This window comes from Schistocerca americana, chromosome 2 (genome assembly GCF_021461395.2).
Source record: "Schistocerca americana isolate TAMUIC-IGC-003095 chromosome 2, iqSchAmer2.1, whole genome shotgun sequence".
Taxonomy (NCBI): Eukaryota; Metazoa; Arthropoda; class Insecta; order Orthoptera; family Acrididae; genus Schistocerca; species Schistocerca americana.
Window position 1 is genome coordinate 743,560,343 of NC_060120.1, and position 26,622 is coordinate 743,586,964.

Genomic DNA, 26,622 nt, shown 5'->3' on the forward strand with positions numbered 1-26,622 from the left:
TCATCGAACGACAACCCCAGCGTCAGCCACAATAAGTATTAACCGTCCCTGAATTGAGCGACCAAGTGCGACAGGCATCGAACTCTGTGCCGCAAACTGGCATCCGGCACCTGTAGAACACAATCCATACAAGTTTGCATGCTTGCATTCAACATTCAAGCTGTTACACCGTTTATTAACGTAATAGCGTTTCATATTTGCAATGGCTTATCCCACGCTTACATTAACAACTCATTTTGCAATGTTAATCACTTAAATACGAGGGTTGGAACTTTAATAGTGGCAACTATTTATTTACAGCTCGTACAAAATAAATATGTGTTTCAAAGTTTTACTGACCTTCAAAGTAGTCATTAGTATTGTGTGTAACCCGTTGCCAGCGATGTTGAAGTCCTAGGATACTCTTAGCAGTGCCAGTTGTGTTGACAGTTCGAGCGGCGCGGTTTATTGCCTGACGAACTTGTAGCAATTCTGAAGCGAAAGCAGTGAAGTGTTTCCTTCAGTTTAGAAATCGAATTTAACTCACGGGGGCTTAAATCAGGGGAATGCAGTAAGTATAGCACTTAGTAGCCCCATCAGTCAAACAAACCAGTAACAGCTTGCACTGTACGTGCTTGACCATTGTCCTGCAAAATGACGGTCAGGTCCTGCAGAAAGTGTCATCCTTTGTGTCTCTATGCTGTTCATTTTTGGAACACAACCTACGACTAGCTTAGAGACAGGATTGATGACACTGTCTGCAGGACCTAACCATCATTTTGTGGGACAATGCTCAAGCACGTACAGTGCAAGCTGTTACTGATTTGTTTGACTGATGGGGCTACTAAATGCTGGTTCTAGGCGCCACAGTCTGGAACCGCGCGACCGCTACGATCGCAGGTTCGAATCCTGCCTCGGGCATGGATGTGTGTAATGTCCTTAGGTTAGATAGGTTTAAGTAGTTCTAAGTTCTAGGGGACTGATGACCTCAGCAGTTAAGTCCCATAGTGCTCAGAGCCATTTGAACCATTTTACTAAATGCTATACCTACTGCACTCCCCTGATTTAAGCCCTCGTGAGTTCAATTCGATTTCTAAACTGAAAGAAACACTTCACGGCATTCGCTTCAGAGCTGCTACAAATTCATCGGGCAATAGACTGCGCCGTTCGAACTGTCAACACAACTGGCACTGCTAAGAGTATCCTAGGACTTCCACATCGCTGGCAACGAGTTAAACACAATGTTGGTGACTACTTTGAAGGTCAGTAAAACTTAAGACGTATTTGTTTTATACGAGGTGTAAATAAATAGTTGCCACTATTAAAGCTCCAATCTTCGTATATTACCTAGACAAATCTCTTCCCGAAATGTCATTATTCTTCATTAATTATTTTTTGATGTTGCGACTTTTCTTTCCATCAGTGTTGTAGGCGGGAGGCTACACCTTTCTCGCACTCCTTTGTCAATGTTTATTGAGTCTGACTTCCCTTTCCTTGTACTTATAATAATTTTTCGGAGCTGATACGGATTTTTTATTACTTGCAATAGATGTGTCGGATTCTTTCGTTTGTCAGTGATGTTTCTAAGCTGGCTTCTAGTCAATCTATTCAAATGGCTCTAAGCACTGTGGGACTTAACATCTGAGGTCATCAGTCCCGTAAAACTTAGAACTACTTAAACCTAACTAACCTAAGGACACCACGCACATCCATGCCCGAGGCAGGATTCGAACCTGCGACCGTAGCAGCTCCGTGATTCCGGAGTGAAGCGCCTAGAACCGCTCGGCTAAAGCGGAGTCAGTCTATTGAAAGCCTTTTCATGACCTATGTATGCGAAGCAAATCTGCTCGTTGTACTCGTCTTATTTCAATTAACTATTGCACGAAGCGTAGTTGTGGAACTTGTGTTTGCAAAAAAGTTGCATCAGCTACGGAACTGCAAATAGAATTATGCGAAAATCGTAATGAGTGTGATCGTAAAGACCATAGTAACAACGATGATGAATGTGATACATGACAGCAACAGTGGTGCCAACAGTTGAGACCCCCGGCGGGCACACACTTGCCTGCTTGGCGCTGCAGGCGCGCTTCAGCACCCTGGTGATGACGCCGGGCCCGTTGTGGCCCCACTGGTCGCCGCGGAAGTGCTGGCTGAGGTCGGCCAGGCAGGCGGCGGCGAGCGCGTGGCCCCGGCCGTCCGGCGAGAAGTTGAGCACCCCCGCCGCCACGTCCGTCGCAGACTCCGCGCCCGCGAAGTTGCTCATCCCCTCCAGCGACCTGCAACACACAGACAGCCGCATGCCGCTGCAGAACTCGCTACCGTACACTTACCACACTACCACTTGTAAGGGGTCCGTAGGCCCTTACTATAAGTTTGCACTCGGCACAGGTCGATAGGGCAAACAATCGATAGTGTCCTGTTGCGAGAGCGAGTGTAAAGTTGAGTCAGTTCCCAGGTTGCGGGCCGAGCCGTGTGGAGGCCTGTTGCTGTAATGCAAGGCTTTACCGACAAAGGGAGTGGCCATCGCCGCGGTTTAACCCCTTTGTGTTAGAATAATACGGGGAAAGTGAAGAAGTTAATTACGAGAGTGATCAGTGATATTTCTGTGCCGATATTTTGGTTTCGCGTCTACCGCGACATTTCATTATTACAGCATTTGAGAAGGACAAAATAGAATGTAACAACTACGTAGCAGTCAAATCCGATTGCCAGCCCCATTAGGTACACGGTCACATTAATTAATATTTATTTGGGCTGCTATCAGATCCCGATCGAGCGGGATAGGTAAATCGGACTTGTTACACCCTTGGCTTACCGTGAAAGGACAAGTGCAATTTTCGGACGAATCGTAATGAACAATAGGTAATTTTACCTTGCTTAACGCAAGAAAATATTTTTCAATGTCGGATCGAGACAGAGCATAAACTTTCAAATCGCGACAAGAAACAGTGCATTTTTGAACAATACGAAGTAATAGCATCTTACGATTGTGAATAAACTGTTTTTTCTCGCCATATTAGATAAGAATAATAGTGTCAATAAACTGTGTTATAATGTGCAAACGCGTAAATCCGCACGAAAAACTGTGAAAAGTGAACACTAAAGGAAGACACGTGTGAACAGTACTATAGCAAAACGAACTAAGAATTCGTCATGAAAGCCTTAAAGAAGTGTTTAGTGGTAATATTTTGACTGAAATTGCTTTTTGAATAGTGAAAATCGGACAGCTTCAAGAGGACCCATAAACTGTTATGCGGACGACAATTCATGTGACGACGCAATTGTTGAGTGACGTCACGCAGACCCGTGTAGCAGTTGCGACAAAGAGCTTTGATCTGAGAGGTGATTTCACACGTCATCCCAACTACCTGTGCAAGGAGTAGGTCAAGCGCAGACGCACTACACCGAGCGCCGACCCGGCATCTAGCGGCCGAACTACAAACTACGCCCGCCTGCAGCGCCACAGAGCGGCGGGCTGAGAAATACGGCGTCCCGCCACAGCGAGCAGCGCGACTTCGAGACACCGAGCACCGTCCCGGCATCTAGCAGCCGAACTACAAAGTACTCCCGCCTGCAGCGCCACGGAGCGGCCGACGGAGAACTACGACGACTCGCCACAGATCTTCAGCGCGACTTCACGCGGCTCGGGCAGCAGTACAGCGCCACGCCCACTTCAAACGTCAAAACATCGTGACTCGTGGTAACGTCAGTTGGTGAGTGAAGTGGCCTGGTTAGCATAGCATTAAATTGCAGTGTACAGTCTTCGCGGTAAATAAACAATTGTAAACTGAATTGCACATTAGGAAAAAGTGCCCAATTACAATAGTTTCCGAAAAGTTTGCGAAACATACTCTGAAATATAGCATACTTATTTATGCATACTGCGTTGTCTAAATGGTAATTATACAGATATGCTCATTGTTTTTGGGGATTTTACATTTATACATTGTATGAGTGGTGTGATTTATCTTATTTAGAACATTTTACATAAACTGTGTATGTGAAAATTACTATTTGAAGTTGTTAGGTTTTGAGAGTTGTTATGTTCGGTATTCATACGTATTGTATCATTTTGGGATTAACTGAAAATACTGCAGGTACTGTTTGATTAGTTTCATGGTAATTAGGAGTGTTTTGGGTTACTAGAGGTTATTTTGTATTACTTGCCTGTGCATTAAAAATAAACCAAACATGTCTACTGAAGATAAGCAGGTTTGTGAGGCAGTAGTTGAGAGGAAAGGGATAGGACAGGAAGACAGAGATGATTCAGGAATCAGTGATTATGGATTGTCATTAGAGAGCCCATTAGCGCATTCAACTAGTTATCCCGAGACACCGGGACAAACGACGAGAGATAAGCCAGTTTCAGAGGGTGCAGATATGTGGTCGATGTTGGCAGCCTGGCTAAAAGAAACTAGAGAAGAGGGAAGAATATTCCGAGAATCATTAGAGAAAGGTCTCAGAGAATCATTAAAGGAAGATTTACAGGAAACTAACGCATCATTAGAGAAAGGTCTCAGAGAATCATTAAAGGAAGGTTTACAAGAAAATAACGCATCATTAGAGAAAGGTTTACAAGAAGCTAGAGAAAGGGAAGAAATATTCCGCAAATCATTAAAGGAAGATTTACAAGAAACTAACGCATCATTAGAGAAGGGTTTACAAGAAGCTAGAGAAAGGGAAGAAATATTCTGCAAATCATTAAAGGAAGATTTACAAGAAACTATAGCACAAGAGATCAAAACATCACAGATGAAGATGGAATGTAATCTGAAGAAGGAAATGCAGGAGTTACAAGAACGACTGAAGATGGACATCGACGAGAGAGAGACGAAGCTACAGAAGAGCATAGACCAAGTCCAGGGAGACATGGAGAAGATGGAAGGAAAGTTGACAAAAAAGATAGAAGACGATGTTGAAGAAACTAAAGCCGAATTGGGAGAAAGGATCGCCGAGGTGACGCAGATACAGAAACAATGCAATGATGCAGTTAAGGGGATAGGAGATAGGCAAAACCAACTGGCTGTCAATCTGAGAAATGCTATAGCCGTGCAACGAGAAGAGGATAACAAGAGGGTTGCAATGGAGGTCAGGCAATTACAACAGGGAGTGCAGCAATTGGAGAGCAAGACAGAAGAGATTGATAAACGAATTAGCAATGCCACTTTAACCGTTGGGGAAGGTAGAGTCGTTACCTTGATGAGCAGTGATAATCGGTACGTCCAAAATAATACGGGGCAGAAATTTAAACCGAAAGGAGGGTTACACCCAATGATATTTATGAAATGGTTAAAAGGAGTTTTCCCAACACATTTTAAAGACTCAGACAAGATTCAGTTTGCAATAGATAGGATGGAAGGTGAGGGCTTCACTTGGGGAGTCAAGAAGAAGGAAGGGACTACTAGTTATGATCAGTTTGAAGGAAAATTCTTGAAGAAATACTGGTCCAAAAGTCATAAGTGTGCAGCACTTGAGAACCTACTACACCGCAAGTCACTTAGTACATGGAGAGGAACGTTGAGAGAGTTTGCCGAACATTTGTGGGAATTGAACGAGACCTTGGAACAACCCCTGAGTAATGACATAATGATATCAGCGATAAAAAGAAGAATGAACCGGAGAATACAAGAAACTGTATCCGGGAGCCTAATTAAAGATAAGGAGGCCTTGATGGAGATACTGGAACAGTTAGAATCTGTTCGACCACAGGAGCACAATCAAGCTAATGATCAAAACCGAGAGGGAAGTAGTGACAAAAGGAATCATTTTAATCATTCATCTGATTATAGAGGAAGAGGTGGAGGGACCGGAAAACTGAAGGACACTCCAGGTGAAGTCCAGTCAAGAGTGAGAGCTACCAGGACCCAAATAAACCTACTAAGATATATTTAGGACATTTAATTGTTGAACGGACATTTTGAAAAAGGGGAATGTTTATTTGCATTGTATTTTCTGATGTATTATAACTAGAACTTCATATTTCATATCGACGATTACCTGAGAATGGGTGTAAAACCTGTAACAACTAATTTGTAGTATAATAATTCATATGTCATGTGTTCACGTAATAATTTTTGATTGTATGTTGTGTGTGTCATTCAATATGAACTATAGAGAACTATTGCTGCTTGATAAAAAATTGAAATTTAGACAATGCCATGTTTATGAGATGTAATAACCTTTTGTAGAATATTATTGTGGAGGCAGCCCACTACCGGAGTCGAGCGATTATTTGGTGAATTGTAATTTCGTTAATTATTTACACTGTAACAACTCCGTAGCAGTCAAATCCGATTGCCAGCCCCATTAGGTACACGGTCACATTAATTAATATTTATTTGGGCTGCTATCAGATCCCGATCGAGCGGGATACGTAAATCGGACTTGTTACACACTATTTCAGAAAATTTCCGTTATTTATTTATTTATCGTGTGATGACAGAGAAATACAGACAACCATTTACAACAAATACACTACTGGCCATTAAAATTGCTACACCAAGAAGAAATGCAGATGATAAACGGATATTCGTTGGACAAATATATTATACTAGAACTGACATGTGACTACATTTTCGCGCAATTTGGGTGCATAGATCCTGAGAAATTAGTACCCAGAACAACCACCTCTGGCCATAATAACGGCCTTCATACGCCTGGGCATTGAGTCAAACAGAGCTTGGATGGCGTGAACAGGTACAGCTGCCCATGCAGCTTCAACACGACACCACAGTTCATCAAGAGTAGTGACCGGCGTATTGTGACGAGCCACTTGCTCAGCCACCATTGACCAGACGTTATCAGTTGGTGACAGATCTGGAGAATGTGTTAGCCAGGGCAGCAGTCGAACATTTTCTGTATCCAGAAAGGCCCGTACAAGAGCTGCAACATGAGTCGTGCAATATCCTGCTGAAATGTAGCGTTTCGCAGGGATCGAATGAAGGGTAGAGCCACGGGTCGGAACACGTCTGAAATGTAACGTCCACTGTTCAAAGTGCCGTCAATGCGAACAAGAGGTGACCGAGACGTGTAACCAATGGAACCGCATACCATCACGCCGGGTGATACGCCAGTATGGCGATGACGAACACACGCTTCCAATGTGCGTTCAGCGCGATGTCGCCAAACACGGATGCGACCATCACGATGCTGTAAACAGAACCTGGATTCATCCGAAAAAATGACGTTTTGCGATTTGTGCATCCAGGTTCGTCGTTGAGTACACCATCGCAGGCGCTCCTGTCTGTGATACAGCGTCAAGGGTAACCGCAGCCATGGTCTCCGAGCTGATAGTCCATGCTGCTGCAAACGTCGGCGAACTGTTCGTGCATATGGTTGTTGTCTTGCAAACGTCCCCATCTGTTGACTCAGGGATCGAGACGTGGCTGCACGATCCGTTACAGCCATGCGGATAAGATGCCTGTCATCTCGACTGCTAGTGATACGAGGCCGTTGGGACCCAGCACGGCGTTCCGTATTACCCTCCTGACCCCACCGATTCCATATTCTGCTAACAATCATTGGATCTCGACCGACGCGAGCAGCAATGTCGCGATACGATCAACCGCAATCGCGATAAGCTACAATCAGACCTTTATCATAGTCGGAAACGTGTTGGTACGCATTTCTCCTCCTTACACGAGGCATCACAACAACTTTTCACCAGACATCGCGGGTCAACTGCTTTTTGTGTATGAGAAATTGTTTGGAAACTTTCCTCATGTCAGCATGTTGTAGGTGTCGCCACCGGCGCCAACCTTGTGTGAATGCTCTGAAAAGCTAATCATTTGCATATCACAGCATCTTATTCCTGTCGGTTAAACTTCGTGTCTGTAGCACGCATCTTCGTGGTGTAGCAATTTTAATGGCCAGTAGTGTATAAACATTTCTACACCGAAGCGGTAAAGAAATTGGTATAGGCATGCGTATTCAAATACAGAGATATGCAAAACAAGCAGAATACGGCGCTGTGGTCGGCAACGTCTATATATGAGAATAGGTGACTGGTGCAGTTGTTAGATCGGTTACTGGTGCTGCAATGGACATTATATTCGACATGTTAGTGATCATTCATTGTATCTGCCACTACGCTAGTGTTTGAAGGCAGATCAGTGTCAAGCGTCATACTCCTGCATAAGTATCGTAAATCTTCTTTCAATAAATCGTTCTGATATATTGCTAATCGTTGTTGCAAATATTCTGAAGTAAGGGGTTCTATTCCTGGCACAATTATTTGTAGCCAGTTGCATTTGGCGAACGGAAGGCTGTGAAGCAGGGTGGCACCAAATTGCGACCATGGTTCAGGTTGTACACCGAAGAAGCAATGAAGATGTGTGAAATAAATTCCAGACGAAGTATAAAAGTGTAAGGAGAATAGATAACCTAGCATTGCTCAGGTTCGTAATTGACGCAGACCTTCTGGTCGGAAGTGCAGAAGGCTTGAGAGACCTGCTGAAAGGAATGTAAAAACATACTTAGCACGGAATACGGCTTAAGCATAAACAAACCAAAGAGTGATAAAAAGGAGAAGTTAGTGAACGCTACGGCCTCCGGAAGATACGGGACATAGCCATAGACACAAGAACATCGAGGTGCCTAACACTTAGATGCATCAAAGTTAAGACCAGCCTAAAACAGACGGTCCATCTATCTGATGCTTTCGCCATATGTCACTCAAATGTTTCCCAAGTGGACATCCATCCGCCGAACGCAGATATAAGGCGACACACGCCTCCACTCAGTCCGCAGTGCACTGTATTAACAGTACCCCAAGACGGCATCAGGACCATATCTGGAGTCGCCTCGAAGAACGGCCAAATTGGACACTCCGCAAGTGATCGCAATTATGGTCCACTGGATTCAGGACCAGGCCAGAGTTAAAGAAAGATCAGTGCAAGTCAACACTGAACTAGTGCCACGCATCATCTTCATGCTATAATCAAGCAATGTAACGATCCTATAAACAAATTACTGCAAATTGTTGCTAATATATGGATCCATAGACGTAGCTCAACCCTACAACCCTATCTGGACCTGCGACGAAGCTGTATAGGTGTACATGCAAGCAAGCCGCATTATAACAGCGACAACTTTCGGTGGTAGAAGATTCTCTTCCCATCATATAATCGCGTCTGACGCTAAGTATACGTGGTAAATACAGCACTTAACATCGAGAAAGCGTCAGACAATAAGTGGATGAATAGCGAAGCACAGCCAGCACGCTGATAACAGGGAACTTACAGTATATAAACAATAATGAGCCAGAACAGTGTGACCATAACCCACCCCGATACTGAATGCTGCCTGGTGACGTTGTGGGTACGTGAATCGACAAAGACAGAAAATTGTAAGTAAATTAGAGACAAATGGAGAATCATTCTAGAGATGATACGGGCCACAAATGCGGATAGATGGTGTGATTCTGTGATGATGTTACAAACCTTCAGGCATAATGGAGAAGCGTAAAGGTATCAATTTGAGGTAAAGGACCCTGGTCCGGAAACTTAGGATTTTCGGTCTCTCTTACATCGTAATGTGCACCGTTACCTGTCCACGATCGTGGGAAATTACCTGTAGGTACTGGAGAGTATTCAGCGGGAATTCTGTATGTCATAATTAGGGTTCGCAAGCTCGGGCTCTTAGTTTGAACGCTGCGCGAGGGTAAGGAGGAACTTGAGTAGATTTTCGTTATACCTTTCGACTCGGTCGTATCCCTTACTGAAACTGATACATTTACCCTTCTCCGTCATCGCTCAAGATTTGTGACGTCATCACGGAACCACCTTCAGGCCATTTCCAAGCACAGTCGGTGTCGATGTTTTCTACAATGATCCCGTTATTAAATGGCGGATATAGGCTTCCTCAAAGCGAGCGAGGCCGCGCCAGCGTTAGAATTGAAACCATTACTATACACTTACTGTGTATAGTAATAGCCACCTTTATAACTAATGCTACGTTACAAGAACATACGCATGCAGAACTGGAAGATAATGTCATAGAAATTGAACTGCAGTGGAAGGTAGGAAGACTGCGGTTTAACCTCCCGTCGACAACGAGGCATTAGAAGTGGAGACTTGATGGGATATGGTTACGAACTTTTTTCTTTCCTTCCCTATGTTCTTCTCTTTCTTCTGCCCATATTTCACCTGTGTTTTTGTTTTCTCCTGAAAGATTTTGAAACATTTTACTTTTGTTTGAACTTCCACTGTTTCTTTCTCTACTATTTCTAAGGCTTCAGTGTCCAAAGTTTTTGGTTGTATTATTTTACGTAGATATTCGAATTTTGTAGCCTTTCTCTATTCTTACATAATCAGTTTCCATCTATTTTGGCGCCTCCTTCGCATTTGTCACATGTCCTGTTTTTCAAAAACACACATAAAGCCTGCTTTTGAACTGTCCCTTCTAGGTGATTTATATGCTTGTTGCATCCTCTATAATTCATCTAAGATGGTATGTTCATTTGAAAAAGCCAAAGAATCAGTTATCAGATTATCCCCTTTTCTTCAAAATATAGTGTTTTTAAATTCCTTTTTCTTCTGTTCTTTTCCTGCATTCCCTGGGTACATTTTCTAGTCTACCATTCAACAGCAGTGGTGACAATCCATCTCCTTGTCTTACACCAGTTTTGATCTCAAAAGTCTTGGAGGGTGCATTTTGGGTTTGTTAGAGAGTTTTTTATGATTGTCACTGATTTGTTGTCAGCTTCCAATCCTTTGAAGATGTTAAATAATATTTCTATGTCAATCGAATTATATGCTTCTTTGAAGTCTACAAATGTTACCTGAATGCTTTGGGTCCTCATTCTTCGCACACGATTATAAACTTGAGATTTTAAATATGTTTCAAACAGAATCTTCCTTTTCTAAACCCTCCTTCATACTCCCCCAACTGTTGATCCATTTGATTTTCCAGCATGTTTTGCACGCCTTTCATGTTTGTAAGTCCCAGGAAGGAGGGGAATTACTCTAATTGTGACGTTAGTTTTCTTTTATTTTCTTTTTTGTGGAGTAGGTAAATTAATACTGTTTCCCAATCTTATCGCATAGTCTCCGTATCATTAAAGATATTTTGGATTTCGGCCATGCTAGGGAATTTTATGTTTGTGCAAGTGTATCGTGGGTTACTTCTGGAATTTACTTCTCTACTTCCACTTTTATATTAGTGTACTATTTGAAGAACCTCCGGATATGTAATTAGATTCAAGAAGAGATTAAAGCCTTAATAAAGATCGGTGAAACAAATGCTTCGACAAAAATAAATAAATAAATACATATTACGATACACAAACCTCCCAACTCAACGAACACCGAAAACACACATAACAGAAAGTCCCTCTCATGGCATGACATAATATGACATTACAATAGATAAATCAAATTAAAAAACCATGTATGCTGCCGAAACATTGTCCGTCACCAAACAACGACCCAGCTGAACGGCTGGAGATCCAAAAGGGAAGATATTAAGAAAAATTCTTGGTCCCAATCCCAAAGTAACAAACTAATTCACTTTAAAAATAAAACCCTTTACCAAACCATCGAAAAACTCTGACACAATGAGAAAAAGAACTGATGTTTATGCACATATTCTCAGATTAAAAAAAAAAAAAAAAAAAAAAAGGATTTGGCCATTTCCGCAACACCCTCTGCCCCCAGGGGCTCGCGGTTCTTCCATGAGTTCATGTATGGCGCACCTAGGGCCCTGAGCTATTGCAACCTATTCTTCATTCCCCAGGCTGCATTTCCTTCACCGTGTCCCTCTCTCCCCATTCTCACTCCATCCCCGCTGCCCCCTGCTCCCCCTCCCTCGGTGTTCTTATGTATGTCCATCTGGCTATACACCTGGTTCCCTGTATTATTTGTGGGTTTGTTCCCCTTGTGTGTTCTCTTTCAACCTTTCTGGCGTTTTTGGACCCCCTTTATGTTTGAGCCCCACTTCTAAATTTTCTGTCTTTAGTGTGATCCATTTGGGGAAGAACTCCCTCCCTAGCGTCTACAGCATGTAATCCCCTCCCGGTTTCCTTACCTGCCACTGACCCCTCTGCCACACTAGGTTACCAGCATGTGGCCAGTCTATCTGGTGGGGCTGTTATGTACCCATCTGGCTGAGCACCTGACAACACAGGGGTCAAACTACTGATACCTGAGCTGTTGCCTCCCTATGTACGTCAAGGAGTGGTTGCTTGTCATCCTGAAGCATCAGAACTCCCAGCAATGGCTACCATGCTGGGTGGCTGGGTGGTGCCCATGGGGAGAGCCCATGATCAGAGAGGGTGGTATCAGGGTGAATGCTTGGTGCATGAAGCTTATCAAGCGGCAAAAATCTGGCCATTCTAAAATGGCCGTTTCTTTGAGTGGTATAAGAACATTGAATGCTGCAGCCTTACCTTCCCTGGCTACACCCTGGGAGGAGGGCCAGGCTCTGTCTTGGGATGAAACGCTTTCCCCAGTACCTGGTCTGTACTAGGATTCACTGCCACAAAGCTGTCGTTTTTTGTTGAGACTATCGAGGACAAGTTTGGCGAAGTGGAGTTTCTCAGTAAGATGTAGTAGAGCCCCCTGTTGATCAAAGCTTCTTCTGCCACCCAGTCTGCAGATCTTTGTGCTTGTGATCATTTTGGCGATTTCCCGGTGTCTACTACTCCTCACCACTCTCTGAATATGATCCAGGGAGTGATTTTTCATAGGGACTTCGTCCTCCAAACTGATGAGCAACTCCATGCTAATCTGGAGTGATCCGGTGTTCATTTTGTTCAACATGTGTAGAAGGGTCATAAAGACATCAGCACCTATACCGGCACCTTTATTCTGACTTTCGAAGGAGATACTCTTCCAGAGAAGGTCAAGGTTGTGTGTTACCGATGTGACATGAAGCCATATGTCCTACCACCCTTGAGGTGCTTTCGGTGCTAGTGTTTTGGGCATATGTCTTCCCACTGTACGGCAGACCTTCTGTGTGGTGACTGTGGACACCCACTCCATGAGAGAAGCCACTATGTGTCAATTGTCATGAGCGCCACCCTACACTCTCGCTAGACTGCCCAGCCTATAAGAAAGGAAAGAAGATACAAAAGTCTCTGGATCATCTGTCTTCTACTGACCCTCATTAAAAGTATGACCGACTCCACCCAATGTCTTCTATTTTTGCCTCTGTTACATCCTTTCCCCCTCTGCTTCTTCCTTACCTCAGTCCCATCCCCCTCTCCTCTCCCCATCCACTTCGGTTACTACGCCCTCCCCTCTGGATGTCACTACCCTTCCCTGGCTGAAGAAATGTCCCTCTTCTTCGGTGCCTGCTCCCAGCATCTCTCAGACTGGAAGTCTGCTACCACAACTCGGTCATGGGACACACCAGCTGTGTGGCCCAAGGTTGCCCACTCTCTTTTGGATCTGGATCTTGCAGAAGCCTGCTCTCCCTCTGTGTCCTGTCTTCCTCAACCTCCAAAAGAGGAGAAGAAGAAGTCCTATGAAAAGGTCCCTCCCTGGTGCCCCCAGAGGTGTCATCTCCCCATCACAACCTGAATCTGACATCTTATTCATGGATATCACCCATCGCCGTTGGTGATGTGTGGTAACCCATTATTCACTACTCATTTGGATACTTGCTCTGTGATCATGCAGTGCAACTGTAATGGCTTTGGGGCCCCTCTCGAATTTTATTCACCATTTCCTAACCCACTGGTCGGCCAGAGTGTGGGGTGGGTTGGTCCTGTTGTCAGCTCTCTGCCGACCTAGGAGAATGGCATTCCACTGGCCTCATCATTAAGTGTTTTTCTTTTTCTAATTGCCATTAATGGACTTGCTCCCACTCAGTGACCTCTGCAGAATGACAGGTCCAGGGTGCCATCTGGCACGCTTCCACTTGGATACTCTTTCACGGTTTTCAGTTTTCTGTCCTGAAGTCGAGGGTGGTGCACTTCTGTCGCTGAACTACAGTCCACCCTGATCCTGAGCTCTACCTCGATGCCCAAATCCTGACTGTGGTTCCCCAGTTCTGTTTTTTGGGTCTTCTTTTTTCAATAAGCTTACTTGGTTGACCCATATCCATCATCTGAAGGTTGGCTATATTCCTAAACTCAGTGTCCTTTGCTTCCTTGCCCACACCCCTTCGGGTGCAGGTGATTTGACTCTTCTCCACATTTACCAGCCATTGGTTCTGTCCCATCTGGAGTATGGCTGTCAAGTTCATGGTACAGCTGCCCTTCCACATTGCCTTTCACACTATCCCGATAGTCTTCCATTTGATGCTGGGAAACCTCCGTTTTCGATTCAGCAGTCCCAGCTGCTGGTTTCCTATGCCATCACTATCTACTCTTCCCCTCCTCACCCTTCCTATCCTAATCTTTTTGTGGCTTCAGGTCGTCACTGGCCCTCTGCCCATCCTTGATTAGGTTTACTGGTTGGGCTCCACCTCACTTCTGTCCACCATGAGTTCCATCTCCCCTCCATGTCCTCTTCCCCACATTCTCTCCTGATCACCCCTTTCATTAGTTCCTCGGCCACAGATTCAAATGGATCTTTTCTGGGGACTGAAAGCCTCCTTCACTCCAGTGGCGTTCCACTGTTTGTTCCAATTGCTCTTAGGGAAGTTCTGGGATGCCACTGCTTTTTACACCGATGGCTCTAAATCTGTTGATCATGTGGGATATGCCTTCACGTCTTCTATTGGCCTGGAACACCATCTCCTATCAGCCACATGTGGGGTGTTTAATGTGGAATTGATGACCATCTAATGGGCCCTCTGTTTTATCAAAGAGTCCTCCCTCACCTGAGTTTTGTTATGTATGGACTCAATGAATGGCCTTCAGGTTATCTCTTGGTGTTTTTCCCGCCACCCCTTGGTCTCTGTCATCCCCAAACTTCTCGCTGATCTTGGTGATGCTGCTTGTTTTGTTGATTTCCTTTGGGTTCCTGTTCAAATGGCTCTGAGCACTATGGGACTTAACATCTATGGTCATCAGTCCCCTAGAACTTAGAACTACTTAAACCTAACTAACCTAAGGACATCACAGGATTCGAACCTGCGACCGTAGCAGTCACGCGGTTCCAGACTGAAGCACCTAGAACCGCACGGCCACACCGGCCGGCGGTTCCTGTTCATGTAGGTATCCCAGGCAACGAACTTACTGGTCATCTGGTTGGGAAGAGGAGGGGGACCACCTACCCCCTGTTCTCCATGACCCTTCTGACGTCGGATTTACAGCTTTACACCAAATCCCTCTTTGCTTACTCATGGGAAGACTATTGGGATGCTTGTCTAATAAACTTTGTGTCATTGAGGAGATTCCCACCATGTGGCGTTCTTACTTCTGCCTCTCCTGGTGGGAATCTACCATCCTCTGCTGTCTTTGTATTGGTCATACTAGGTTAACCCATGATTTTTACCCCACACTGAGCCCCCCCCCCCCTCCCCTGTCCTCTATGGAGCTGCGGGGCTCCACTCATGGTGACAGACATTTTGCTGAACTGCCCACGCCTTTTGGCCCTTCACACTAAATATGTCCTCCCGCCTCCTTGTCTTGGATGTTAGCCGACGACCCTTGCATGGTTACATCTGTTCTTGGTTTTCTTCATGAAAGTGGTTTGTACTCTCAGGTATAAGCCCTTGAATCTTCCTCTGGAACTAGTCTCTCAGTTAGAGTAGGCCTTCGTTATGGAGGCCTTGACCTTGCCTCCACACCAGCCAGGTTCCCCGCATATTTTCCCTGTATTTTTGTCTGGTCTGTTGCGCTGTTTCTTTTCTCCTTTTCTTGTGTCTTCTTCCCCTGGTATTGTCTCCGTTGTATCGTGATAATGGTATGTTGTGGGTGTTGGGAGGGGTTGGTGGTGGTGCTGGTGCCACACCACACATAGTGTTTCTGGGGCACCCCTGCTCTCCCCATTTCCATCCCCCCCTCCCCTCCTGTTCTTTCCTCTACCTGCTGCCCTGACGTCCCTTTTCCCTCTTTGTTTGCACGTTGACTGGTCTGTGCTGTTTGTGTTGCTTTCTGCCATTCTAGTTCCTGGGACCAATGACCTTGCTGTTTGGTCTCCTCCTCCAAATCAACCAACCAACTTCCACAACAAAAAAACCAACCAACTTCGTTCAATAAAACGAAGAAGGACTTGGGGAACTCCAAATTGCTGAAAATATGCTCACAGATAAAACAGCAAAAAATAACGAAAGACAATAAAGAGCGGTTCCAAGTCAAAATGAAAACCAAAGAGACAATCCAAATCTCTGAAGAAGAAAGGAACGTAAGATCAGAACGAATGAAACAATACTGGGCTAATTGAAAGGGACAGAAAATTAAAAATTGATTGATTTAACATATCCCAAAGCAGTATGAAAGGAGAAGAAGCTACATAAAGTTGTGATATAATAGTAGTAAAGATGGATCTGGTGTGTAAGCGATGTTAGAGTAATTCTGTATCGAAATCAGAAATAAGGAACCGTTTCTTGATGACTTACAGTTTTTTAGAGGATGGATTTCTTTCTTACTGTAACCATTGAGGCATAGAGAATCACTGTCCATGCTCGAAGAAATTCTGGAGCTCCTTGAGAAAAGGATGAGTCACTTTATCTCGTATCTGTCCGACGTCTGATGAGCGAGTTTTTCCTCACCTATCTTTCTTCGCGGCTCATTTAACGGCGTGCAAACGTCCGCTCGGCACTGCCAGCCGGCGCAGACAACAGGCAGGGCGGGATACGCCCGGCCTCGACTGGCCGGTCGCGTAGTTTTTGTGTCGCGAGGCCTTGCAGAGGTCTGCAAGCAGGTGAGTGCCTCAGCTGGTGCGCGAAGGGAGCGGCAGCTGTCTCTTACGTAACCACACCAGTACCTTGAGGGGAACCAGTTACGCACGGTCGCTTTCTTACCAAGCTAAGCATGCTCAGAAGAACCAGCACCAACACGGCTATTTGTCTAGGAGATGCAATCTGATCTTCATTGCTGCAAGAGCATTCGTCAGTAGAAGTACATAATCCTTGAAATTTTGCAATAGTGCACGGCCGGGAAAAAGTTAGTACACCCTTTTAGAGGTTTCCAGTTCACCCAAGATTTACTGTTGCAACAGTGCATATGTTCTTGTGGTGGTCTTCAGTTCTGAGACTGGTTTGATGCAGCTCTCCATGCTACTCTATCCTGTGCAAGCTTTTTCATCTCCCAGTACCTACTGCAACCTACATCCTTCTGAATCTGCTTAGCGCATTCATCTCTTGGTCTCCCTCTACGATTTTTACCCTTCACGCTGCCCTCCAACGCTAAATTTGTGATCCCTTGATGCCTCAGAACATTCCTACCAACCGATCCCTTCTTCTTGTCAAGTTGTGCCACAAACTCCTCTTCTCCCCAATTCTATTCAATACCTCCTCATTAGTTATGTGATCTACCCATCTAACCTTCAGCATTCTTCTGTAGCACCACATTTCGAAAGCTTCTATTCTCTTCTTGTCCAAACTATTTATCGTCCATGTTTCACTTCCATACATGGCTACACTCCATACAAATACACTCCTGGAAATGGAAAAAAGAACACATTGACACCGGTGTGTCAGACCCACCATACTTGCTCCGGACACTGCGAGAGGGCTGTACAAGCAATGATCACACGCACGGCACAGCGGACACACCAGGAACCGCGGTGTTGGCCGTCGAATGGCGCTAGCTGCGCAGCATTTGTGCACCGCCGCCGTCAGTGTCAGCCAGTTTGCCGTGGCATACGGAGCTCCATCGCAGTCTTTAACACTGGTAGCATGCCGCGACAGCGTGGACGTGAACCGTATGTGCAGTTGACGGACTTTGAGCGAGGGCGTATAGTGGGCATGCGGGAGGCCGGGTGGACGTACCGCCGAATTGCTCAACACGTGGGGCGTGAGGTCTCCACAGTACATTGATGTTGTCGCCAGTGGTCGGCGGAAGGTGCACGTGCCCGTCGACCTGGGACCGGACCGCAGCGACGCACGGATGCACGCCAAGACCGTAGGATCCTACGCAGTGCCGTAGGGAACCGCACCGCCACTTCCCAGCAAATTAGGGACACTGTTGCTCCTGGGGTATCGGCGAGGACCATTCGCAACCGTCTCCATGAAGCTGGGCTACGGTCCCGCACACCGTTAGGCCGTCTTCCGCTCACGCCCCAACATCGTGCAGCCCGCCTCCAGTGGTGTCGTGACAGGCGTGAATGGAGGGACGAATGGAGACGTGACGTCTTCAGCGATGAGAGTCGCTTCTGCCTTGGTGCCAATGATGGTCGTATGCGTGTTTGGCGCCGTGCAGGTGAGCGCCACAATGAGGACTGCATACGACCGAGGCACACAGGGCCAATACCCGGCATCATGGTGTGGGGCGCGATCTCCTACACTGGCCGTACACCACTGGTGATCGTCGAGGGGACACTGAATAGTGCACGGTACATCCAAACCGTCATCGAACCCATCGTTCTACCATTCATCCGACTTAATTCGACTACATTCCATTATCCTCGTTTTGCTTTTGTTGATGTTCATCTTATATCCTCCTTTCAAGACACTATCTATTCCATTCAACTGCTCTTCCAAGTCCTTTGCTGTCTCTGACAGAATTACAATGTCATCGGCGAACCTCAAAGTTTTTATTTCTTCTCCATGGATTTTAGTACCTACTCCGAATTTTTCTTTTGTTTCCTTTACTGCTTGCTCAATATACAGATTGAATAACATCGGGGATTGGCTACAACCCTGTCTCACTCCCTTCCCAACCACTGCTTCCCTTTCATGTCCCTCGACTCTTAAAACTGCCATCTGCTTTCTGTACAAATTGTAAATAGCTTTTCGGTCCGTGTATTTTACCCCTGCCACCTTCAGAATTTGAAAGAGCGTATTCCAGTCAACATTGTCAAACGCTTTCTCTAAGTCTGCAAATGCTAGAAAAGTGGGTTTGCCTTTGCTTTATCTTTCTTCTAAGACAGTGCATATAGAGTACATGAAATGATTACGTTTAAAGATCAACAGCACAACAGGTTCTGAGGTTGAGAGGTTCCATGCCCTCTTTTGCATGTCTCCTCTCATTTTCGTCAATTTTATTAAATGTTCTATGTCATTGCACGGTGGTAACAGACCGAATAAAGTTATTGTAATACGAATATTTGTACTGAGAGCTCAAAAATACTTTTCACTTGATTCCTATGCATGTTGGGTTACTTCCCTGTGTGGCCTGTGCGAGGCGAGCGTCGGAGGACGCGGCACACTGCATTTCCGGTTGGGGACTGCACTTCCCAGAATTATGAGGGGTTCGTGCAATGGGCTTAAGCGCCTGGCGGAACGACTGACTTCGGTCGAGTTTCGCCTATTGTATGCAGGGCGAAACGACCTGTGAGACGTCTGAGTGTCGCCGCAGTTTATGTATTTACCATTCCGGCGCGTCCAGAATGAAGACTGCTGGCACTGACTGACTGGCTTGTCCTCATGATTCTGAGAATACTTGTGGACTGTGCCCTGCTGGGTGCGACTGTCTGGCGCCGGATGGCCGGTGGTCTAGGCAGGTTGTTTTCATAGCCGGTCAATCGGCAAGTTCAGTGCCCTCGGCTAAATAGCTGAGGTTAGTTGATGTCGTAATGCCCTGCCCGAAATTGGAGGGAACGGTTGCTGTTGGCGCGAATGATGTTCTGAGACAGTGTGGGGGAATTATGGAATCAGCACTGAAGGCTGATTCGCGGTTTTCTAGGAGAGTAGGGAGTTGAGCAATGTTGGCTTCGCTCTTGCGTTGCGGGGGCAGTGAAGATTTCGGGATCTGATCTTTGTCGGAGTCGGACGGTTTTGCGGCTTAGTCGCACTTTTTTTCGGCAGAACTTAGAATTCTCGGACAGCCTTGGAGGCCAGTGGTTGAAACAGAGTTGCTGCACACCAGAAGTCGGCTCCTATATCATCAGAAAGCTGCCTACCGACGACCTGCTACAAATTTCAGGATTGGTAAAGTATTTTGCGGCTCCGGCCTTGTAGGACCCATCAATTTTATACTGAAGTCCTCAGCAGCACGCGCGCTCGCTTTGCCACAATTCCACCTTGCTTGTTTCTCCATGTGATCCCATGTGAGCTCTCACTACTAATCGCGATATTACAATATCGTCGAGAGAGTAATATTTGACTTAAAAGGACGTCCAGTCATTATCGTCAAGTTACTGCATCACAGAGAAAAGCCCTTGTTCTCGAGCCAACTCTTATTTGCATAATAGTTCAGAATACCCTATCCTTTGAACTACTGTTTGCGTCGATAATCATGTGCCTTTATGTTCTGATGTATAATAAATCTCATTGTATATTTAAGCCGCATATCATTTCGTAGATATATGCAGAATCCCATTTCCTGTTGTTTATTATGATAAAGTTCTCTTTTTTTTCTCTGAGTAGTTTACGATTTTTATTAAATTATTATAAGTGTGCACTCCTTATTTTACCAACTAGCAGGGTCCACCATCATTTCCCTTCGTTACTGTTGTGTGCATAATTAATTAGGTAGTAGGTAAGGAGGGGGTCGAGTGCATGTCTCGTTCTCACGCAAAATTCGTCAGAATTAAAGAGGTAAAAACTTTCCCCCAACCCAGTACCTCACTAGGTACCAGTATCAACCCATGCTGAAACACCCATATTAGTACGTGGTGTAGCCTCCACGGGCGGCAATGCAAGCGTTGACTCTGGCATCCAGTCGTTAATACATATGGCGTATACTGTCCTGGGATATTTTATGTCACTCCCGCTCGACCTGTTCACGTACTTCTGTCAGAGTTGTTGGTTGACGAGTCGCACGAGTCACTCCTCGTCCCATCATATCCCTCACGTGCTCGACTGGAGGCAAGTCTGGAGATCGTGCTGGCCAGGAAACCCGCTGCACGTCTTGCAGAGCACGTTGAGTTTCAAGAGGAGAGGGCAGGCGAGCATTATCCCGTTGAAACCACATATCACCTTCCAGTTGCAAGAACTGCAAAAGAATGGATCTAACAACATTCTGCACGTACCGAGCGCTGATTAGTATCACGTCCAAATACACCAAAGGTGAACGAGAGTTGTAGCTTATCGTACCCCACGCCATAAGACCTGGAGTGGGGCCAGTGTGTTTGGGACGAATGCACTCTACAAAACAGAGCTCACCAGTTCACGTCGTATGCGCACTTACGTGCAGGCAGACTCCGCTTTCATTGCTGAAGACCACGGCGCACCATTCTGTCTTCCAAGTAATCCGCTGACGGCACCAGTCGAGCCGTGCATGTAGATCTGTGGCGCGAGTGGACGACGGGCTAGAGGCGTGCGTGCCAGTAGTCCCACAGCTAATAACCGGTTCGCATCGGTTCGTGTCTACACGACCGGGCTCTCAAGCCCTCGTGCTGTGGTAACTGCACAGTCTGCCACTGCTGCCCTAACAATATGACAATCCTTGCAGGTGTCTGTGCTCCGTGGAGGTCCGGTACTTGTCTGCGGGTGTGACAATGTTCGTTTGACCACTGATACCATCATCGTTGCACAAATGACGCAGCACGTCCAAACTGTGTGGCAATGTTTCTGCCACTCGGAAGGCCACAATTTGATACCTCTCAAAAACACTCAGAAGGCTGTAGGAAACACGAGTGCGTCTCTATAGCATGGTTACCTGCTTGTTTCACAAATTTGCACCATACCGAGCCGTCTGCCTGTGAGCATTTCCTGTTAGAGGGTAGACACAAATGGCGCTCCGGAAGCTATGCTACCACGCTCTCTGTTGGAAGACCTGAAGAAATTATTGTAAGTAGGCTGTTTAGGTTTTTTTTATTGGTAACGCCACGTAGCGCTCTGTATGAAAGACCCTGGCTGTGCTGTGTGCAGTCTGTGGCTGCTTTGCAGTGTTATTTACTATGGGCAGCTGGATGTGAACAGCATGTAGCGTTGCGCAGTTGGAGGTGAGCCGCCAGCAGTGGTGGATGTGGGGAGAGAGATGGCGGAGTTTTGAGAGCGGATGATCTGGACGTGTCAGAGAGAGTAAATTTGTAAGACTGGATGTCATGAACTGATATATATATTATGACTTTTGAACACTATTAAGGTAAATACATTGTTTGTTCTTTATCAAAATCTTTCATTTGCTAACTATGCCGATTAGTAGTTACCCCCTTCAGTAGTTAGAATCTTTTATTTAGCTGGCAGTAGTGGCGCTTGCTGTATTGCAGTAGTTCGACTAACGAAGATTTTTGTGAGGTAAGTGATTCATGAAAGGTATAGGTTATTGTTAGTCAGGGCCATTCATTTGTAGGGATTATTGAAAGTCAGATTGTGTTGCGCTAAAAATATTGTGTGTCAGTTTAGTGTTGATCAGAATAGGTAAAGAGAGAAATGTCTGAGTACGTTCAGTTCCGCTCAGCTGTTTGAAAATCAAATAACGTAAGAGGTTTATCAGCACAGTCATTCATAAATTTTTCTAAGGGGTCGTTTCATTATTATTTCAACATGTGTTCTCTATTGAGACAAGAAAATTTTTAAGAAAATCTCCAGCGCTTTCCTGAGTTGCGTGACCAAAAGTCACTTACAGCACATTAACATGGGCGACAAAAATTGCATATTGCCATCCATTAATCCTGACAATGTTGTCCGGCAACATTGCTGCCACATGAATTGCAGCCATATGTACGACAACACTACGTGTGACTGTTGCAGGGCAATGTTTGCGGTAATACATTTTCGAGCCAGTAATGTTTACACGGGTCTACATACTTGCCCCGAAATGGACGAACGCGAGCTAGTGGAAGTGTGTGCGGTTCGACTACATTTACTTCTCACGTGGAATAAAGTTAGAAAGAATGAGGCCGATCAGGCTTTGTGGAAGCTTTCTTTTATATTAAGCACAGTGCTTCAGAAAATTTAACTACTGAACTGATGCTGTAAACATATCTTTTCCGGAATTTTACCAAAATGTCGATAAACAATAAAATCTCGAGCAAGCAGTTCGCCCGAGAGCTGCTGAAACGATGCAAGTATGAGAGAGCACACACACGTTACAATCCGACTCTCGAACACGCACCGGTTTTTAGCTACTGATGATTCGTACAGAAGTTTAATACACTTAATTGAAGACGCACTATTCATCAATGGTACCAGAAGTATGCAATGCTTTAGTAGAAGGATTTCACTAACCTAAGCTTGAAATAAGAATACAGTCTTTATTTATTTTCATTTTTTGTCCACCAGTACACGGAAACGTACTTGTGTTTACACTGTCAGTTCCAGCTTCAGAGACGCGCGGTCTAGGGCGTCTTGCCGGCCGCGGTGGTCTCGCGGTTCTAGGCGCGCAGTCCGGAACCGCGCGACTGCTACGGTCGCAGGTTCGAATCCTGCCTCGGGCATGGATGTGTGTGATGTCCTTAGGTTAGTTAGGTTTAAGTAGTTCTAAGTTCTAGGGGACTGATGACCACAGTAGTTAAGTCCCATAGTGCTCAGAGCCATTTGAACCATTTTGAACCATTTCTAGGGCGTCTTGTCGCGGTTCGAGCGGCTCCCCCCGTCGGAGGTTCGAATCCTCCCTCGTGCATGGGTGTTTGTGTTGTCCTTAGCGTAAGATAGTTTAAGTTAGATTAAGTAGTGCGTCAGCTTAGGGACCTATGACCTCAGCAGTTTGGTCCCATAAGACCCTACCACAAATTTACAAAATTTTCCTCCTTCAGACACGCCTCGTGATAGTATGAAACTCATGACGTCAAATGCAAACCATGTGGACAGAGACGCCTGCACTTCTCCTGTTCCTATGCAACATTTTTTGCCTCGCATGTGCCTTAAGTTCGAAGAATTGGATTTTTTTTTTTTTTTTTTTGTAAGCTCCGTCAAGAGTGATTCTGAACTCATCAGAAACAGCTTGCCATGTTCTTCAGATTGCGCTCTTCGTACGCATTACTTTCGACGTCCAATAACTCTGGTCGTAGACGAACCGCATTTATAATTGTCGTAGTTCCCCAGTTTGTCCAGTTTCCCATTGCTGTACAAAAGAATTTCACGGCAATAAGCAACTATAAAACATACGTAGGCGCCCTTTCAAACAAAGCGAAACGACAACGTTTCCGTCCAAATACGTGACCGGAGCACTGTCGGTGGAGAAGTAAGAAACAGAGGCGAGAGCGAGAGGGAACACGGGAAGCGTTTACAAACAAGGGCAGAGATAGACATTGCCCTGTAATACGGAGTATTCTCCACCCTTGGTGGACAATACTGGCAACCCCTTGGGAATACGTCACCAGTTACCTGCAACATCAGAGTTATTGCCCAGCTATACTGCAAAGTTTCCGTCTAGTGCAACCACATTTCAGCTATGTTACTGCCAACACTACTGAGGCCAAATATTCGTATTGTATAAAATATGATCCATCTCAACGCACCTTCAGTTTTTTCAATTGTAACTAAGATTTGTTTTTCATGTCTTGGCAGAGCACGTAAATGTTATGCAAATGTCCGAAGAAGTGCAGAATATTGCGGTTTATCTGCTCATTTACAATACCGTATGACGTTGGAGGCCGATATTTTTACTAAACGTAGCATAGACAGACTGCGTACTACACTGAAGCGCCAAAGAAACTGATATAGGTATGCATATTCAAATACAGAGATATGTAAACAGGCAAAACACGACGCTGCGGTCGGCAATGGCTATATAAGACAACACGTGTCTGGTGCAGTTGTTAGATCGATTGCTGCTACTACAATGGCAGGTTAGCAAGATTTAAGTGAGTTTGAACGTGTTGTTATAGTCGGCGCGCGAGCGATGGGCACAGCAACTCCGAGGTAGCGATGAAGTGGCGATTTTCCCGTACCACCATATCACGAGTGTACCATAAATGTCAGGAATCCGGTAAAACATCAAATGTCTGACATCGCTGCGGCCGAAAAAGATCCTGCAAGAATGAGACCAACGACGACCGAAGAGAATCGTTCAACGGGACAGAAGTGCAACCCTTCCGCAAGTTGCTGCAGATTTCAATGCTGGGCCGTCAAGGGGTGTCAGCGTGCGAACCATACAGCGAAACATAATCAATATGGAGTTTCGGAGCCTACTCGTGTAACCTTGATAACTGCAAAGCACAAAGTTTTACGCCTCACCTGGGCCCGTCCACACTGACATTGGATTGTTGATGGCTGGAAACATGTTGTCTGGTCGGACGAGTCTCGCTTCAAATTGTATCAAGCGGACTGACTCGTACGAGTAGGGATACAACTTCATGAGTCCATGGATCCCGTATGTCAGTAGAGGACTGTTCAAGCTGGTGGAGGCTCTGTAATAGTGTGGGGCGTGTGCAGTTGGAGTAATATGGGACCCCTGATACGTCTAGACACGATTCTGACGAGTGTCGCGTACGTAAGCATCCTGACTGATCACCTGCATCCAGTCATGTCCATTGTACATTCCGATGTTTTGGGGCAATCCCAGCAGGACAATGCGACACTCCACACATCCAGGACTGCTACAGAGTGGCTCCAGGAACACTCTTCTGAGTTTAAACACTTCCACTGCTCACCAAACTCCCCAGACATGAACATTATTGGATATATCTGAGACGCCTGGCAACGTGCTGTTCAGAAGAGATCTCCATCCCTTCGTACTCTTACGGATTTATGGACTGCCCTGCAGGGTTCATGGTTTCAGTTCTCTCCAAAACTACTTCAGACATTAGTCAAGTCCATGCCACGTCGTCTTGCGGCACTTCTGCGTGTTCGAGAGGGCCCTACACGACGTTAGGCAGGTGTACCAGTTTCTTTGGCTCTTCAATGTAGCCGGCCGCTGTGGCCGACCGGTTCTAGGCGCTTCAATGTGGCACCGCGCGACCTCTACGGTCGCAGGTTCGAATCCTGCCTCGGGCATGGATGTATGTGATATCCTTAGGTTAGTTAGGTTAAGTAGTTCTAAGTTCTAAGGGACTAATGACCTTAGATGTTGAGTCCCATAGTGCTCAGAGCCATTTGAACCATCTTCAATGTAGATAAACATAGCAAACTGCATACGTGCCACTTTCATAGGGGAAGGTCACTGTAGTTGCCACTGAGAATAAAACAAAACCAGTTTTGGTTTGTTACTATCTAGAAAGAAAATCTCTTCGTAAAGTTTTGGCTGCTGTTGATAGGAGAGGGAGGAATAGGTGGAGCGGTAATAGGTTTCTCCTCTCTATTAAAGCCCTCCATTTACGTATCGGTGTGCAAGCAGCGTACTGGTCACAAAACGTCAGATGGGTTTATGTTTGCTGTTAAAGTAGAGCAGATTATCTTTGTGGTGTGGAAGCGTGTTTACAGAGTTAGTAAGTGGTCCATCCTGGACATAGAGACAGGCAGTAATTGTGAAATGTTCGTGGAGTACTTTGGCACCGCAGAAGATGTACCTAGAGGAGAAGAGGGGTTATTTACGAAAAAATAAAGCAGCCGTTGACAGAAGAGGATGCTGTAATAACAGAGGTTACTACGCTTCTAATAGATGAAGAGGCATCAGACGAAGAAAACGATTTTGCCATGGCAGTGATGGATCAGGTTATGTCACCAGTGGCGGACTTCAGGTAAGCAGCAGTTCTTCATATCAGCCATCAAGCCGAAAAAGACGAGCGAAGTTTCCAGAAGGATATCGGTCTGATGCGTACAAGAGATGGACAAAATAACCAAGGGAAAAAGATAGAAATATTGTTCCTCTCCGTCTGTGTC

General features: G+C 45.5%; 1 protein-coding gene across 1 annotated transcript in view; it reads right to left on the bottom strand.

The window, feature by feature from the left end:
- The window catches only part of LOC124594397 (lactosylceramide 4-alpha-galactosyltransferase-like), a 390,788-nt gene that overhangs the window by 104,469 nt on the left and 259,697 nt on the right, over positions 1 to 26,622 (bottom strand). The window contains exon 2 of the mRNA XM_047132766.1: positions 2,045 to 2,255. Within this exon, the coding sequence (XP_046988722.1) occupies positions 2,045 to 2,255 (211 nt within the window). The remainder of the gene's footprint in view (positions 1 to 2,044; positions 2,256 to 26,622) is intronic.